General features: G+C 44.1%; 1 protein-coding gene and 1 pseudogene across 1 annotated transcript; both read left to right on the top strand.

Annotated features, from left to right (window-relative positions):
* Positions 1 to 16,632: 16,632 nt before the first annotated feature.
* LOC137074028 (transmembrane emp24 domain-containing protein 1 pseudogene) lies at positions 16,633 to 17,306 on the top strand (annotated as a pseudogene).
* A 1,052-nt stretch (positions 17,307 to 18,358) lies between these two features.
* LOC137073794 (uncharacterized) lies at positions 18,359 to 19,568 on the top strand (the record flags this gene model as incomplete). Its single annotated transcript, XM_067442499.1, has 2 exons — positions 18,359 to 18,874; positions 19,350 to 19,568. Coding segments are annotated over 2 exons (735 nt in total), but the record flags the coding sequence as incomplete, so codon positions are not given.
* Positions 19,569 to 19,688: the final 120 nt, after the last annotated feature.

Here is a 19,688-nt window from a genome sequence, read left to right on the forward strand (position 1 = left end):
ATCACTTGTAGAGAACTACAGACCTGTTTCTCTCCTACCATTCATTGCGAAAACACTTGAAAGAGTTGTTTTCAACCAGGTCTCATCTTTCCTCCCACAGACTAATCAACTGGACGTAAACCAGTCAGGCTTCAAAAAGGGCCACTCAACTGAGACGGCATTACTGTCAGTTACTGAAGCCCTGCGGCTGGCTAAAGCTGCATCCAAATCATCAGTCCTCATCCTCCTTGATCTGTCTGCTGCCTTTGACACTGTGAATCATCAGATTCTTCTGTCCACCCTCTCATCACTGGGCATCACAGGGACTCCACTCCACTGGTTTGAGTCCTATCTCACAGGTAGGTCTTTTAAGGTTGCCTGGAGAGGAGAGGTATCCAAAACACATCAACTGACCACGGGGGTTCCTCAGGGCTCAGTGCTTGGACCTCTCCTCTTCTCCATTTACACTACATCACTGGGACCCATCATTCAGGCACATGGTCTCTCTTATCATTGCTATGCTGATGACACACAGCTCTACCTCTCATTTCAACCAGATGATCCCACAGTAGCTGCACGAATCTCAAACTGTCTGGCGGACATCTCGGCATGGATGAAAAAACATCACCTGCAGCTCAAGCAAAGACTGAGCTGCTTGTTTTCCCTGCTAACCCCACCATACAACACGATTTTACCATCCAGCTAGGTTCATCTCTGATTACTCCTTCGGGGTCGGTCAGAAATCTTGGAGTAATCTTTGATGACCAGCTGTCCTTCAAAGACCACATCTCGAAGACGGCTCGGTCATGCAGGTTTGCATTGCACAATATCAGGAAAATCAGACCGTTCCTTACGGAGCATGCAACACAGCTTCTTGTCCAAGCCCTGGTCATTTCTAGACTTGACTATTGCAACGCGCTTCTGGCTGGACTTCCATCTTGTGCAATCAAACCGTTGCAAATGATCCAGAACGCTGCAGCACGTCTTGTATTCAATGAGCCCAAAAGGGCTCATGTCACACCTCTATTCATCTCTCTGCATTGGCTACCACTCGCTGCCCGGATCAAATTCAAAGCCCTGACTCTTGCTTATGGATCTTCCACAAGCGCAGCACCCGCATACTTCGACTCACTCCTACGCGTCTACACACCAACCAGAAGCCTTCGCTCAGCTAATGAGCGAAGGCTTGTGGTACCATCACAGAGAGGCATGAAATCCCTCTCTCGAACTTTTTATTTCATTGTTCCGGGTTGGTGGAACGACCTTCCGTCCTCCATACGCACAACAGAATCACTCACTTCATTCAAAAGACAGGTAAAAACTCATCTCTTCCATGAGCACTTAATCTTACATTAAAAAAAAAAAAAATCCCCCTCTATTTCTCCTTTCTTCTTTCCTTTTCTGCTCTTTGCTACTCTAAGCAGTGTACAAATCTTAGTATTTAGGGCACTTTTTGTGTTTCGTTGCCTCTTCTTGACGGATCGCTTCCTGTTCTCCTGAGTTGTAAGTCGCTTTGGATAAAAGCGTCTGCTAAATGCATAAATGTAAATGTAAATGTAAAACATGACAGTGAACATGAAACCTTAAAACATGAAACATGAACCTACACCCAAACACGTTGTGACAGCTTGTAAGATAATCTCCTCTTTATCTGACGTCTCTCTCCCATCGGGTGGTTTAAGATGATCGATTGCTTTTCTCTCTCGAACTTTCTTTTCCGAGGTAAAAAATAATTTTGAGGAAGTGTCCATGTTGTGAAGTTGAGCGATTCTTGCTCGAACTATTGCTCCTTGGTCTCTTTCTTCATACAGATTTTTTAAAATAAATTTTAAAATAGATCTTCACTTTTCCCATCTTCTTCACTTATGGAGCTACTTAACTTTAAAATGTCTTCTTCCAAAAGTTTTATCTTCTTTTTAGTTTCATTCGTATTTTTTTGTGTATACTGTTGGCAGAAAGACTTCATCTGGATTTTTCCAATGTCCCACCATTGGTTTAAGGATTTAAACTGTGAGCTTCTCTCTCTCAAAGCTCTCTAGAAAAGAGTAAAAGAGTGCATGAAAGAGTGATCTTTTAACAGTCTATTATTAAAGTGCCAATAAGATTTATTATGAGTATTCAATGTTGTGACCGTGACAGATATGTAGTGATGATCAGATAGGGGTGTGGGACTAATATTGCTGTTAAGAAAATACTGTCTTTTAGTTTTTTGAACATAGATTCTATCTAACCTGGCTCCAGATATAATTTTTGAACTCATCTTCAACCATGTGTATTGTTTTTCTTTTAGGAAAGGATTCTCTCCACACATTAACAGGTGCATGATATTTTCAAGATACAAAAATTTCTAAGTGCTTCTGATGATTTTAGGTGAGGCTCATCGTGATTCCGATCAACTGTATGATCAATAGTGCAATTAAAATCTCCGGCTACAACAATTACTCTTTCTTGGGGAATTCCATTAATCACTTCTTGTAATTTTCTAAAGCATTCAGTTATGTCAGATCCAACGTTAGGGGCGTAAACATTAATGAATGAAAAAGATAAACCTTGCAAAAAAATATCTACTTGCTGCATTCTACCAGGTATAATATCTATCATACTGAAATCCTGTCCTTGGAGTTTAGAAGATATCAGAATAGCAACACCAGCACTGACATTTGACCCATGGCTGAGAAAAACCTGCCCTTTCAACTCACTAAGCCATTCTGTCTGGTTATATTTATCAGTGTGAGTTTCCTGTAAAAAGATTACACCTGTCTTCTTTAAAGTTAAAAAATTAAAAAGAGCAAATCTTTTCCCTACACTACGGCATCCATTAACATTTAAGGAACAATGTTCAAGGATGCCATAATTATTAACAGGGAAATATTAATGCAGCTGAGTACCATTATTGCAAGCTTCATCTTAACCTGTTACACTTTTTTATTGCTACATTGGATCATCTTTTTTACTTTAGTCATAATTTTCTTGAGACAATATCGTTTTTGTCTATTGAATTCTTCAAAAGTTGCATTTGTCATTACATATCTAGAAGAGGCAAGAAAGCTTTTCAAATCTGGAAAAAACATTTCCATCTGGGGATTCCTGGTGCCTTTAGTTTTATCAAGGAAGATACTAATTTGTTTCGCAGAATATAATGGGGAGTTTGCATCACTCGTTTCTACAGATCCTGCTTGTGAACCGGTTTCTTCCATGTCAACAAAACTCCCTTCACTTTCACTTCCATGATCTGAATCATCATCTGACAGAATATTATCTGCACTTACATTTGACAACTGACTAAATTTCCCTTCTTCAGATTCATTTTCATTTGTTACAATACTTTGTTCTTCTGTGTCTTTTTGTAGTAAACAGGTATTTTTCCCACTTTTAGACTGAGAAACTGCGTTTTCTGACTGACTTACATCAGAAATCTCAGCTCTCTGTTCTGGTTGTTTGCCATCGTTTGTATTTTCCTCTCGGTTTTGAGGCTCTGAGTTTGTCTCTTCTCGCACATTAGAGCTGTCCTCTCCTGCACTGTTAAAAGATCTAGGGCACGTCTGCCGAACATGACCATGGTCACCGCAAACATAACAGCGCATCTGTTCCGTGCTGATAAAGATTGTGTAATCTTTACCTTCGATTGATATCTTTATCGCTACTTCTAGCGGGTCACATTGTGCATTCGGTATTATATACGTGAATCATCGGGAGGACATGATGTGCTTTATGTCAGGATTTTTAAGTCCTAAAGGGATCATCTTGATCGGTGCAGTTACTTTACCGTAACGCTGAAGTATTCCTTTCAAAGTTTCATCTTTTATGAATGGCGGTACATTGGAAATAACTACTTTTTTGGAGGGACTAGATAACGGCAGTAATTGTAAAAACATATTGTTTACCTCAAGTCCTGTCTCGATTAATTCATCAACCATCTCAACTTCAGTAAGAAAAACAAGTGCTTTGTTCATCCTGGCAGCTGATTTAATATTTAATCCATCAACCTTCTGACTGACGGCTAGCAGAATGTCTTCGATGTTCATGTTCTCCTGTGGCATGCACTTGAATCCGTGTTTAAGAGTTAGACGCGAAAAAGCGTTGTTTGACTCCATTATTGCTCGCAACTAGGGCTGCACGTTTTCAAGTTTTTCATTAACCGTTAATCGAGGCCCTTAGCGGTTAATACTCGGTTAACCATAGTCTGCATCAGGGTTATTATTTTTAGTTTATTATTTTGACGACCGCCATCTCCGTTTGAACGTATTAGTACTAGAGAGAAATGCACATCATGAATTACATAATCAGAGAGTAGCCTATTTCTTTTCATTTTAAATTGTTAAAAGACATTTCAAGCTTTCTTAAGATATATTTCATGTCTGTGAGGCGTACGCTGAGTTTCGTTAAATTAGGATGAGATGCGCTCCAGTTCACGAGCAATGCCGAGAATGATTCACACAGCGTTTGAGTCGTGCGGCTGAGCCTCTCCCGGCAGAGAGTTCAAGCATCTGTGGACTCGTTCCTTCAGCTCTGGCCATCTTGCTTTCACTCCGCGATTAGCATTTTTTGTTTTCTTCATTACAGTTAAAGTAACCTCTGCTTTTCGCTAGTCCCTCACAGATTTCGCACTTCAAACTTTCTTTCTTCTGCTCCGTTATGCACAGCCCGCGCGGCTCCCGCTCTGCTTCTGCCCTAATGCGACTTATAGTCTAGTGCGACTTATGTTATTTTCCTCTTTATGACGCATTTTTTTGACTGATGCGACTCATACTCCGGAGCGACTTATAGCCTGAAAATGCGGTAAGCACTGCATTGCAATACTTGCATTTTGCCCCGTCACTCTCAATTTTTAAGTGCTCCCACACTTTCTTTGCCGCTTCTTTGCCCGCTTAGAAAGCGTCTCGGGTTACTATTGTAACCCTTGTTCCCTGAGAGGGAACGAGACACTGCGTCGTCGAGTGACGACACTCTGGGAACGCCCCCAGCGTGACGGCTCTGAAGTATGAATGAAATCAGCCACAGTAAATCAGTAGGCGACGGCGTAAGCGGAAGCTATAAGAAGGCGCCGCCCCAAACGAAAGACAGCCTTTGCGATGAAGCGAGCGCTCTACGTGTAGGTGTGGCGACGAGACGCAGTGTCTCGTTCCCTCTCAGGGAACAAGGGTTACAATAGTAACCCGAGACGTTCCCTTTATCGAGGGAACTCAACACTGCGTCGTCGAGTGACGACACTCTGGGAACGTAATACCCACTATGCCACACCGAAACACGCACATCCTGATGTGAAGCTGAGAACCAGGCACACTCAGGATGCGAGCACTCTAGCACCCGGCGTAGCCGGGAGATCCAGCTTATAGAACCTTATAAAGGTGTGTGGATTAGCCCATCCTGCCGCCTCACAAATCTCAATAAGTGAGGCTCCCGAAAGGAGGGCCACCGAGGAGGCCAAGCCCCTCGTAGAGTGAGCCCTCACGGCTATGGGTGAAGGCAGATTGCGCACCCAATAAGCCGTGGCTATAGCCTGCACGATCCAGTTACTAATAGTCTGTCTCGCCGCAGGCAACCCTTTCTTAGGGGGGCCAAAGCACACCAAAAACTGGTCCGACTTCCTCCAATGAGCTGACCTGTCCAAATAAATTCTCAATGCCCTGACAGGGCAGAGGAGGTGCAGCCTAGCTTCCTCTGCCGTCGCGTGAGGCGGAGGATGAAATGCCTGAAGAAACACCGACCCCATCCCAGATGGGACCTTGGGCACATAGCCCGGTCTGGGGTGCAAGATAGCTTTCACCCCGTCAGGGGCAAACTCCAAGCAAGTTGGTGTTACCGCCAAGGCCTGAAGGTCCCCCACTCTCCTCAGAGAAGTGATAGCGAGGAGAAAAGCTACCTTGAGGGTCAGATTTCTCGCCTCAGCCGACTCTAATGGTTCGAAGGGGGCCTCAACCAGCCCTTCGTGAACCACTGCCAGGTCCCCTTTAGCTGGGACTCTGGGATAAGCCGCAGGCCTCAACCTCCTCGCCCCACAGAGGAACCGTACTACCAAGTGGTGTCTGCCCAGCGGGCCCCCTTCTAAAGGCGAGTGGAAAGCCCCTATGGCAGCCACATACACCTTCAGGTGGATGGGGTCAAACCGGCGGAGAAACAACTGCACAGTTAACTGGGTTCACCCCCCGTTCTCTACACCAGCTAGTGAAGACATACCACTTAAGGCTATACAGTCTCCTCGTAGAGGGAGCCCTAGAGCTGAGAATGGTCTCTACGACCTCTTGTGGCAGGCCATCCTCTAGGTACTGTGCCCCCTCAAGGGCCAGACCCAGAGGTCCCACAGCTCTGGCCTGGGGTGGAATATCATTCCCCCTGCCTGAGACAGCAGATCCCTCCTCAGAGGGACCTGCCATGGGTGGCCGTCCATAGTGCCACAATGTCGGAGAACCAAACTCGGAACGGCCACCGGGGTGCCACTAATAGGAGGCTGATGCCCTCCCGGTGGACTCGCTCTAGAACTCCCGGGAGCAGAACGATCGGGGAAAATGCGTACAGACGCCGCCTCGGCCACGTCTGTGTCATGGCATCCAGCCCCAGCGGGGCCGGAGGCCTGAGGGCGAACCACAGCGGGCAGTGGGTCGTTTCTAGAGATGCAAACAGACCCACTTCCACCGGGCTGAACCTCTCGCACATGGCCTCCACCACCTCGGGGTGGAGCAGCCACTCCCCGGGCCTCAGCCCCTGCCTCGACAGGACGTCCGCTCCCTGGTTCTGGTCCCCTGGGACGTACATCGCTCGAGAGACGACAGTTTCCCCTGGGACCACAGGAGGATCTGATGCGCCAACCTGCATGGTGGGCGCGACCTCAGACCCCCCTGGTGATTTAGATACGACACTACCGACATGTTGTCGGATCGTATCAGGACATGGTAGCCGTGGAGGTCCGGGTTGAAAGCTCCTCAGAGCTTTGTAAACCACCAACATTTCCAGGCAATTTATGTGCCAGGAGGAATGCTGGGGCCCCCACAGACCTCTCGTAAACCGGCCTTCCATGACCGCGCCCCAGCCTGTGAGGGCGGCGTCTGTTGAAAGGATCTTCCTGCAACATAACGCTCCTAACACTGGCCCTTGGGACAGGAACCTCAGATTTTTCCATATGACGAGGAAACGAAGGCATCTGCGCGTTACCCTGATCATACGGAAAGGTTTTCCCCTCGAGGAGAACCCCTTGGTCCCTAGCCACCACTGGAGGGGCCTCATGTATAGCAGGCTGAACGGAATCACGTTGGACGCTGCTGCCATGAGTCCCAGCAGTCTCTGAAACTGCTTCACAGTGCGGCTGTGGCCTAGCTTCATTCCTGAGACCTCCGCCAGTATGGAACCCACCCGTGCGGGAGACATGCTCGCTCGCATCGAGGTTGAGTCCCATACTACACCGAGGAACGTGGTCCTCTGGGCGGGTGTTAACACGCTCTTGGCCGTGTTCAGTCTCAGCCCCAAGCACCTGAGATGGGCTAAAACGACATCTCGATGCCGAATCGACATCTCGCGCGACTGTGCCATAATGAGCCAGTCGTCGATATAATCCAGTACACAGATGCCCTGAAGCCTCATCAGGGCCAGAGCCGCATCCATGAACTTTGTGAAGGTGCGAGGGGAAAGAGCTAGACCGAAAGGAAGCACCCGATATGGGTACGCTTCGCCCCCGAAAGCAAACCTCAGGAACTTCCTGTGGGCACGAAGGATGGAGACATGAAAGTATGCGTCCTTTAGATCTATCGTGACGAACCAGTCCTCGAACTGGATAAGGCTCACGATCATTTGAATTGTGAGCATCTTGAACCTGAATCTCCTCAGAGACCGATTCAAGTACCTCAGATCTAATATTGGACGTAAGCCCCCACCCTTTTTGGAAAACAAAGAAATAGCGGCTGTAAAAAAACGACTCCCTGTCTGGCGGAGGGACCTTTTCTATCGCCTCCTTGACCAGCAGAGACTGCACTTCTTGTTCCATAACATAATAATCCGATCTAATATGATTTCCGACCAGTAAGGTTGCCAGAATAATAATCTTACACGGTATGTTAATAGGCCAGAGGAGAACTGGCACCCCGACTGAGTCTGGTTTCTCCCAAGGTTTATTTTTCTCCATCATGCCCCGATGGAGTTTTGGTTCCTTGCCACTGTCGCCTTTGGCTTGGCTTGCTCAGTTGGGGACACTAAAAATATGATTAAAGTTATTCAACTTATTATACAAATAAAATATATGAATTAGGTCTTATTTAATTCTATAAACTATAATACTGATCTGCCAACATTGTCGCTATATGATAAATTAAAATAAGCTGATAACATCACTGTTTTCTCCAGTACGACTGTACAGCCAAATCTAATTTTGTCGCAATATTATCCTGTTTGACACTGTGAAGCTGCTTTGACACAATCGTGATTGTAAAAGCGCTATATAAATAAAGTTGATTGATTGATTGATTGATAACCTGCCTCTGGGCCGGGGGGACCACGGTCCAGACCACACCGCTGAACTTCAGTGGTGGAGCTCTGAACTGTAATCTGTACCCCCTTCCCACTGTACACAGGGCCCCAGCAGAAATATTCGGGAGGCATAACCATGCGCCGAGATATTCCACTAGGGGAACCAACCTCTCGGGGTTGGTCTCTGGTACCCACCGAACCCCCTGCCTGACCCCCTGAAGCGGCCACCCGGCAGAGCTTAGTCGGGAAGGATTTTCGGTGTGCGAACGCAGTCGCTGCCCCGCTGCAAGTCTTTCTAGAGGCAGCTGGAGCAGCATGCGTCCGCTGGAAATCGATGTGGCCCGAGCGTTGTAGACGGCGGATCGCAGCATCGACTTCCAGAAAACTCCACAGAGGAGGCGACCTCGATCGCTCCCCGGGAGAGGGGGCTGGCCCGCAGGCCACTGGGCTGGGTACACCCCAGTCCAGACCACACCGAAGAATTCGGTATTGGAACACTGAACTGCAGTCTGTACCCTCTGCCCACGGTAAACAGGGCCCAAGTAGATATATTCGGGAGCATAACTATGTGCCGAGATATTCGACTAGGGGAACCAGCCTCTCAAGGCTGGTCTCTGGTACCCACCGCGCCTCCTGCCTGACCCCCTGAAGGGCCACCCTGCAGGGCTTAGTCGGGGAGGATTTTCGGTGCGCGAACACGTTCGCTGCCCAGCTGCAGTCTTTCTAGAGGCGGCTAGAGCAGCATGCGTTCGCTGGAAGTCGATGTGGTCCGAGCGTCGTAGACGGCGGACCGCAAGCATCGACTTCAAGAAAGCTCCACAGGGGAGGCGACCTCGATCGCTCCCCAGGAGAGGGGCTATAAGAAGCCCAGTGAACACAATTGAATGATAGGGTGATAATCTAACTCCTCAAAGTTAGATAAATCCCATTTAATTCCTCAGAATTAAATGCCCCTAATCATCCCTCAAGTGAACATGGTCTGAATAATAGGCTGAATAAACATACCCAACTCCAAAGTCAGATAATGTTTAATTTTAATTCCTCAGAATTAATAAAGCCCTAATTTCCAGACGATACTGTTTAAACATGTATTTAACGAATCGTCATCTACACGCTGCCTCAGCAACGCGAGATTCGACTCGTTACAACATATTTGGCTTTCATCCCTCAAGATGAAAGACCACAGGCGCAAGGCTGAAACACTCGAAACGCACGGCTGTACGCTGCGAGATACTCAACAAACACAGCCAGCACCCTCAGGAGCTGACTGCACTCGCGCCAAACAGTATCACATGTGCACCGATGGCGTGTGTTCACAAATATTACAGACCGTAATCTACGCGCTGCCTCGGCAACGCGCGATTAAGCCTTGCATTATGAAGCGCGAGCTCTCATTTACTTCGCTACCTCGATACTGAGCACGTCTAATTCCTCGGAATCGGACTGCTAAAGCATCTAATTCTCCATCCCGGGGGAAAAAGCCACAGCATGGGTTTCCACACGAGGAATGAGAACATTGGCCAGCTACAGACAACCCCCTCGAGAGCTGCCGGCGCCCCTTTATTTTATGAATGAAGTAGCGTATTTCCTGGCTTAACGCTTCGACAGCCTCAATGCTGTGCGCGTCTGATTCCTCAGAATCAGACGTCTCGACCATCGGGTTCTCCGCCTCGGAGGAAGAAGCTGCAGCGCGGGCTTCGTCACGAGGCGGAAGAGCGTCTGAATCATCGGACGAGGATTGGGAAGATGCCTCAGCATGCCCGCCTCCCGTCGCGAGACCCAGTTGTGAGCCCCATGATCTACGCCGCCGCGCTGCCTCAACAGACGCGGGACCGGATCCCTGGGGCTTGCGAGCCCGGCCGCTCTCCTTAGACACGGCCAGCCGTGAGCGCAGCACCCGGAGCGGAAGCTTCTCACACCCGCTGCAGACGGCACCCTCAAGCGCCGCCTGAGCGTGCTGCGCCCTGAGACACTGCACACACAGCTGGTGTGTGTCCGAGCCCGAGATGAAAATGTTGTCATGACGTTGCACCAATCGGATTGGTGGCTGATTTCATTCATACTTCAGAGCCGTCACGCTGGGGGCGTTCCCAGAGTGTCGTCACTCAACGACGCAGGGTTGAGTTCCCTCGATAAAGGGAACTGGTCATGACTTCTTCTTGTGGATATTACAAATATCTGTGAGCGCTCTGGCGGTCTCTAGGGGTGCAAAAATATATTACAACTAAATTCAAAGCACGTCATTGACCCCACTTAACCGAGCAAAATGTTTTACTCGGTTACGCAATTTTTAACGGTTAATCGGTTAATCGGTTAACCATGGACACCCCTACTCGCAACCCTGCGCTATGCGCAGTCTGTGGGTAAATACTTTAACAATTCTTACGTTCAATTTATGAATGACTATAAGCAGAAAGTTGAAAAAGAAAAACAGAAAAGTTTTTGCACGTGTGCTCAAGCACCTGCAGTCTTCCCGCTACCCACAATCCCCTGAGAGAGAGAGAGAGAGAGAGAGAGAGAGAGATTTTCTGAGTTTTTCACAACAACTATTATTTCTCAGAGCTTCACATTGTAACTGTTACATTCTAATCACACTATCCCTTCTAGTTTTATTTTCCTTGATATATATATATATATATATATATATATATATATATATATATATATATATAGCTCTTTTATCTTGTCCAACCAAGAAATTTAGCAGTTGACCTTTGCTTTTTTGTGCCGCTCTATAACATGGACCGAAAATGACATTTTGACTGGAGAAGTTGTCACCAAAATTAAGAAACATTAACTTGAGTATATTAAACAAATTCATTAATCTTAAACATTCTAAAAAGCAGTGAAAAATCGTTTCCCTTATTTTACAAAAAGGACTCACAAATGCATTAACAGCAACTGTGCCGTGCAATATTTTCCATTGAAGATCACCAGTGTGCTTTTCTAATGGTGACTTATAAAGAATTCTCCATACAGGTTTAACATCATCTTCCAACCCCAGTTTTTCTCTCCACACTGTATCCTTTCGTTCTTTAAGAATAGTTTTGTTTAAAACCTTTACACAGCATTTATATAACACTTTCCTTTGAACATCTTGAAAATTCAAATTCTCCAGACTTTTCAAATCCAACAAAATGCCACTTAACCCCTTTAAATCAGGAGTAATTAACATTATTGGAAATGGATCTGTAGTAGTATAAACCACTTTGCCGTTATAATATTCTTTCAACAACATTTTTTCTTCTACTGACAACCTTTGCATTAACAAATCTAACACTTTTCCAACTTGTCTTACAGATTGAATTCCCAAATGAGATGCCACTGCTTGAGCGTTACATAGCTCAGGACCAACAATGTCCATTAAATGATGTAACTTTAATGTTTTGGATGAACACAGTATTTGAGATAGTCCTGGTGTGGCTTCAAAAGTCACATCCAACCTCGCTCCATGAACAAGAGGTTCCTCAAGCAGCCAGTACAGAGATGTTGTGTCTTGCCTCTGTTTTTTAAAAAGTTGCCAGGCATTAAGAAGTCCTTTGTAGAATTGAATCGACGTATTCAACTGCAGTTTTACGAAGTCTGTTAGAAAGAGTCCTAAGTTCAAATTCAATCCACTCACTTGATTAAAGATTATGTCAGCTACTTTCCTCCATACCAAATTTTCTGGTCCAGTCAAGTATCTCTGAATAAACAGCAATCGAAAAGTCGCTCTTCTGCTGGCCAGATGTATGAGTCCTTGTCCGCCCTTCTCCGTGGGGAGAAACAGTACGCTCTGGGCAATCCAGTGAAATCCACTCCAGAAAAAGTCTACTTAAATGGTTTGTAGTTTTGCCAAAAGCCCAATAGGAGGATCAATACAAGTCAGACGGTGCCATAACATCGATGCAACCAAATTGTTAATAACTATAACTCTCCCTCTAAATGAAACCTTTGGCAAAAGCCACTTCCATTTGTGTAATTTCCCTTTTACTTTTTCTAAAATACCTTTCCAATTTTTTTGTATCATAGACTCATTCCCAAGATACTTAATTCCATCATTTCTCCAGGACAGGCCTCCTGGTAAACTAGGAGGAACTCCATCCCATTTACCGCACACCAATGCCTCACTTTTAGGCCAGTTTACTTTGGCTGAAGAAATAATGCCAAAATCATCATTAATTTTCTTTAACATCAATATATCATTTTGATCTTTAATCATAACAATAACATCATCAGCATAAGCTGATAATTTGACTTTTTCACCTGATTGTGGTATCGACCAGCCTTCAATATTATTTCTGATTTTTAACCAACAAAGGTTCAATCGCCAAGGCATATAACATACCTGACAATGCACATCCCTGTCTGATCCCTCTTTTGACTTTAAAAGGTGCACACAAACCTCCATTTATCTTTAGCACACTCTCAATGTCCTGATACATAACCTTGATCATAGCAATAAAACCTGGGTTGAACCCAAACTCCTCCAGTGTACGCTAGAGATAGCCGTGCTCAACCCGATCAAACGCCTTTTCCTGATCTATGGAAATAAGACCAGTATTTAAACCCAATAACCTAGAGACTTCCAAACTATCTCGAATCAAAAATATATTATCAAAGATAGACCTCTTAGGCACACAGTACGTCTGATCGTGATGAATGACCCGACCAATTACCTCCCTCAGTCTTATTGCCAAAACTTTGGATAAAATTTTCAAATCAGTGCACAGAAGTGAAACGGGTCGCCAATTCTTCATATCCTTCAAATCTCCCTTCTTTGGCAGCAGGGTTATGACTGCCCTTCTGCAGCTCAGTGGTAGCAAGCCATCAGCCAGACTCTCACTCAGTACTGCAAGCAAGTCATCCCCTATTACTGCCAAAAAAGCCTTGTAAAAGTCACTGGGGAGACCATCCATCCCAGATGCCCTGCCACATTCCATGCTCTGCAGTGCAATCTGCAATTCTGCTATGGAAATGGGCTTCTGAAGTTCAACATTCATTTCATTCGGCACTTTTGGCAACTCTGTATGAAACTCATTGACTGACTCATACACTTCTGGGCTCTCACTCATATACAATTCTGAATAAAAAGACACCACCCTTTTTCTAATCTCAGTAGGCTCTGTTATGTCTGTTCCAGTTATTGAGTATAGCGAGTGAATATAACGACTTTGACCATTCTTTTTTTCTAGACCAAAGAAGAACTTAGTCGGGCCATCCATCTTCTCAATGCTCTGAAATCGAGAGCGGACCAGTGCATCCTGTGCTTTAACACCTAACAGTTCATCTAACTTACTCTTTTTGGATTTGAGGAGCTCACTAAGCCCTTGGTTTCCCGTGGATGCTGTTGAATTCTGCAGTTCCACAATTTCAATCTCCAGGTTTTTCATCGACCTGGAAATGTCTCTGGAAATATTGAGTGTGTATTGCCGGCACAGTTGCTGTATTTTCATTTTACCACAATCCCACCACTGTTGTAAAGATCTATATTCATGCTTTTTCAACCCAAACTGCTTCCAAAAATATGTAAATGTCTCAATAAAAGACTTCTCTTGCAACAATAAGACATTAAAGTGCCAATAAGCACTTTTGGGTTTTATATTTGCTATATAAATATTACATTCAACTAAACAGTGGTCAGAAAAACTTCACACATTTCTTTCACACATTTCTTTATAACATTAAAATGATGCTTACAACAATAAAATCTGTCAAGTCTAGCCAAAGTAATTAAATTCTCTCTTGCCTGTGCCCATGTATATTGTCTTTCATTCTTATGCAATATTCTCCAGATATCATAGAGATCATGCCCAGCAATGATTTTCAACATTTCATTCTGAGATGCAATAGGAGGCTCTTTATGGTTCCTATCTACTTTAGCATCTGCTGTGCAGTTAACTCTTGAACCATCATTCAATTTTTTCAAAAAAATAAACCCTCTCAGGACCACAAACAGGAGCATAAATATTTAAAAAAAAACTAAAACAAATTTTTCAAATTTTGCTCTAACTTTCAACAATTTGTTCAACTTCGTATGATGAAGGTTTCATGTGTTTTTGAAAAAGAACAGCTACACCACCACTAGATGAACTTTTATGACTTAAAATAACTTCTCCATCCCATCCCATTTTCCACTCAGTCTCATTTTTTGCATCACTATGGGTCTCTTGAACCAACATCACATCATATTTCTTTTGTTTTATTAATTCAAAAGCTTTGTTCTCTTCCCACTTTCTCGTACTCCATTTTAGCAACTAGCAACTCTTAACAGCCACCAGGACTAATACAGGACTAATACTAATACAGCATTATATAAGCTATTTATTTGTTGTAAAGTGTAATAATCATCTCAGAAAAAAAATAATTCTTCTGTCAGGTGCAGTTAAAGTAAAAACTGCCTGGGGCAATATACACTGTGTCATTATTCCAACATTATCTTCATAACTTACGAAATAAAAAGTTTACCCCTCAGAAAAATGAGCTTTCCTCTCTTCTCAACATGAGCGCGGCGCGCGCTGTCACGTCATGTAAGGACCCACACTTAAAAGTAATCGGTCAGGTCGTTTACATGGTGAAAAATAGACTGTAAAAAAATGAATAACGAGTATGGAAGAGATTCAAGCTGTGCTGCTTTTGCTGGTTATGTATAACGCTAGGTTTACTAAAGAGGTAATTAACAACGACAGAAAAGAGCACTAATATGCAGATTCAGCAGCATGCAGCATATTCAGAAAGCTTGTAAAGCTAGATTTAAAATGACAATGTATATTATTATCAGCTATTACGGACATTGCACGCGAGATGGCTGAGACGATTGCACGCCATCAGACAGAGAGCTACAGTGATATTTACTGAACGCAGACTGAACCTCGCAAAAGACTTTTAAAAATGACGTTGAAATAAAATGCTGCGTGATTTAAACCAATCAGCATGTTCAGCGCCCAAGTCCCGCCCTCGAAAGTTCCTGAACTTTGAAAAAGTACTACCTCGCGAGAAGGGCCGTTTGGAGGGGGAAATATTTACCCGGAACTTCATTTAGACCCTGGTTCCTGAGGTCTAAACACACCGAGTACCACCCCAAAGTTCCTGGTTCCTGCAGTCGAAACGTGGCTTAATACACTGGTGAAAATATATAATTGCAATTATTCTGGGTAAAATTTTGATCACGATTTAAAATGCAATTATTGTTATTATTATTTTTTACAAATGAAAAGTATGTGTATATAACAGTTTGTGTTTATATATTAATTTGACTTATAATAATTATGATTATTATTACTGCTAAAAATATTTTTAAAAATAAGAAATATTACCATTACAATAACATTTTCATAATTACAAATAAAAAAAGAGTATGTCAGAACAAATATGACAATATAATACTAATACTAATTATTATTATTATTTTTGAAATATTTTACAAAAAAACTGCTGGGTTACCTATTAATATGCAAACAGCCTATGACAAAAAAAACATTAGAAAGGTCTAAGCCTAAGGAGTTATTGTAAAAAAAAAAAAAAATGTAAATATATATATATATATATATATATATATATATATATGTGTGTGTGTATGTGTGTGCGTGCGTGCGTGCGTGCGTGCGTGTGTGTGTTGTTTATCTGTGATATCAATTTCTTAAAGTCTGTCTTTAATATGAAATATGAACCTCTTGTGCATACACTGTGGGGAAAAAAAACTCCTGTACATTGAAGAAAAACATGGACTGTCCAATAAATTTATAATTTTTTTTATTTTTTATTTTAAAAGTTTGTGAAGATGTTTGACACGTGTTGCTTTTTCAAACGCACATTATAAGCGACTCAAACTCGCAGTCTTTCAGACGGAGCAGCGTTTATCACAGAGCCGCTCTTCGTTAACACACTGGGCATTTATTTAATTTATTTAAATCGCAAGCCTTTGAGCTTTCATAATCACACACAAGCCAAATCACGATTGCAGTTCGAGTTTGATTAATCGTGCAGCCCTAGTGTGTGTGTGTGTGTGTGTGTGTGTGTGTGTGTGTGTGTGTGTGTGTGTGTGTGTGTGAGTGAGTGAGTGAGTGAGTGAGTGAGGGAGAGAGAGAGAGCGAGTGTGGGGGGGAGCAGAGAGACAGAGGGAGAGAGAGGGGTAAGCGGAACACATCCGTCGCTGGAGGGATGGAGGTGTTTTAACGGGTTTCCCCAGCATTTAAAGCCTCTGTCTATGGTAAGAAAAGCATGGATGATGCGCGGAGGATGTGCGTGTCGCTGCTCGCGGTGTTTCTCAGCGCGGAGAGCGCGTTTAGCCCCATGGACAGCGAATTCAAGTTCCTTCTGCCAGCCGCCAGTAAAGAGTGTTTCTACCAGAGCGCCGTGACCAACGGAAGCGTCGAGGTCGAGTACCAGGTGATCACTGGAGCACTTATGGATGTAGATTTCTCCATCCTCTCTCCTCATGGGAATCATCTGGTGTCGGAGTTCCGGCGGTCTGACGGCGTTCATATGGTGGAGCCCACGGAGGCGGGACACTATTAGATCTGCTTCAACAAAACACCTTCAGCAGGTTCTCCGAGAAGATGGTCTTCTTCGAGGTCATCCTGGACAGCCCGTCCAATGACGCAGGGGTGGACGACGAGTGGGCGGAGCTAGGAGAGCCAGAGAACCTATTAGAGTACAAGCTGGATGACATAAAAGAGTCGATGGAGACGGTTCACTGGCGGCTGGAGCGCAGTCGGCAGATGCAGACGATCCTGCGGGCCTTCGAGGCTCGAGACCGAAACCTGCTGGAGGATAACCTGTGGCGGATCTCCTTCTGGTCCTCTATCAACATGCTGGTCCTGCTGAGTGTGGCGCTCACTCAGGTCTACACCGTGCGGCGGCTGTTCGACAACAAGCGGGAGGTCTGCTCCTGAATCGAGACTGAGTCCTCCATGCCTTTAGATGGACTCTAGACTTTCTCATTGGTGTTTCCGGGTGCCTGTGAAGTGCAGTCGAATAAGACTCCAGAACTGCTGAAATAATAATAATAATAACAGACTGCAAACCGGTCCGCCGACTCTTGAGGACACAAGACTTCCGTTTCATGTCTTCCTGTTATAGTTTTTTTTAGTCCTGTCATTTCATCGCACAAGATGATGGCGTTTCGGGAGAATGTGCCGTTATGGTTAACAAAGGGAATCTTCTGTACAGCCTTTTTTAAAGACTTTCACACAATAAAACTAATAAAATGGGTTGTATTTAAAAAAAGAAAAGAAAAAAAATGCTTGATTGTTCCTGATCGATTGCTCCTGTCTGCCTGCTGCTGCTGCTGCCTGCCTGTTACAGCGTTTGTTGCTCTGTATAGCTGCGTTTGAATCTCTATTTGATATATATTTTTTGTTATCTACACTGCTAAATATAACTTACTCATCACCATATAGTGTTTAATATAGCCTATCAAGTTAAATTTGACATCACTAGCTTTTAATCTAAATCAATACCACGCGTTAGCTTTTCGCTAGCCTGGTAGCTTTCCATCCCGGCATCTGGGTCTCCTGTTTTCTGAGTTTATTAGACAACTGTGGTGAGTTGGATTATTAAATAGACTCCATCAAACAACTGTGGTATGTTTTGGATTCATCAACAAATACGGTAAGCCATGTCTTCTTCTCCTGTCATTGTCACTTGCACTGCATGCTACATGTTTAGCATATCTATCTCCGTAGGCGAACAGGGCTTCACATGTGATAAATGTAAGGAATTAATCAGGCTGACGGAGAAGATTTCAGATTTAGAGACACGCATCCAAGCTTTATGTGAGAGTAGTGAGAATTTAACAGCTTTAGATACTGCTTTGGATGCGACTAGCTTAGTGAACACTCATTGTTTGGTTCCGGCTGAGCCTGCGCAGCAGGGCTGGGTGACGATGAGAAAGCATAGTCGCGGATCAAAAAACCACTCTTCCGTTCTGATTAAAACATCAAACAGGTTCTCCCCACTCAGTGACGCACCCACTGAGGATCCTTTTGAAAGTGCCCTAGTTATTGGCGATTCTATAACACGGAACGTGAAAATAGAGACACCAGCCACCATAGTCACATGTTTACCGGGAGCCAGAGCGCCTGACATCAAAGCATATTTAAAAGTGCTGGCTAAATCTAATCGTAAATTCTCTAAGATTATTATTCACGTTGGCACTAATGATGTTCGACTTCGCCAGTCGGAGATCACCAAAATTAACATTAAAGAGGTGTGTAAACTCGAAAGTACAATGTCAAAGGCAGTATTTTTCTCTGGTCCCCTCCCTGCTAAAAGGAGTGATGAAATAGTTAGCAGATTATCATCACTCAATGGCTGGTTGTCTAAGTGGTGTCTGCAAAATAACATAGTTTTCATAGACAATTGGAAATGTTTTTGGGGCAGACCTGACCTGTTGAAGATAGACAGCATTCATCCCTCCTGGGCCGGTGCTGCTCTTCTCTCTGGTAATTTGGCACATAGTCTTAGAGCTAAACCTTGACTCACTGGGGCCCAGGTCAGGAAGCAGACAAACTGGCTAAACCAACCATCTGCTAGCTGTCTCACGTCACCAAAGTCAGCTAAATTCCAGCACATAGAGACTCTTTCACCTAGATATTATCACATAGAGACTGTGTCTGTTCCCCGAATTAGTAAATACAAAAAAACATCAAAACCATTCAACAGTTAAAAGTTAATTGATGTCCAACAAATAAACAACAGATATAATACAGATGATTATTTGATCCCTTTCTCCAAAAACACTTATTGTTAATGATATGATTATAGATCATAACTTAGATGTTATAATCTAAGCTCGTGAAACACGAGCCACGTCTGAAAGGTAAAGGGGGAGGTGTTGCAATGAGACCTAGTTGAACACAACTCTTTCAAGTGTTTTCATTGCGAAAACACTTAAAAGAGTTGTGTTCAACCAGGTTTCATCTTTCCTCTCACAGTCTAATCAACAGGACGTAAACCAGTCAGGCTTCAAAAAGGGCCACTCAACTGAGACGGCATTATTGTCAGTTACTGAAGCCCTGCGGCTGGCTAAAGCTGCATCCAAATCATCATTCCGAATCCTCCTTGATCTATCTGCTGCCTTTGACACTGTGAATCATCAGATTCTTCTGTCCACCCTCTCATCTCTGGGCATCACAGGGACTCCTCTCCACTAGTTTGAGTCCTATCTCACAGGTAGGTCTTTTAAGGTTGCCTGGAGAGGAGAGGTATCCAAAACACATCAACTGACCATGGGGGTTCCTCAGGGCTCAGTGCTTGGACCTCTCCTCTTCTCC

The sequence above is a fragment of the Pseudorasbora parva genome, chromosome 4 (genome assembly GCF_024679245.1).
Source record: "Pseudorasbora parva isolate DD20220531a chromosome 4, ASM2467924v1, whole genome shotgun sequence".
Taxonomy (NCBI): domain Eukaryota; kingdom Metazoa; phylum Chordata; class Actinopteri; order Cypriniformes; family Gobionidae; genus Pseudorasbora; species Pseudorasbora parva.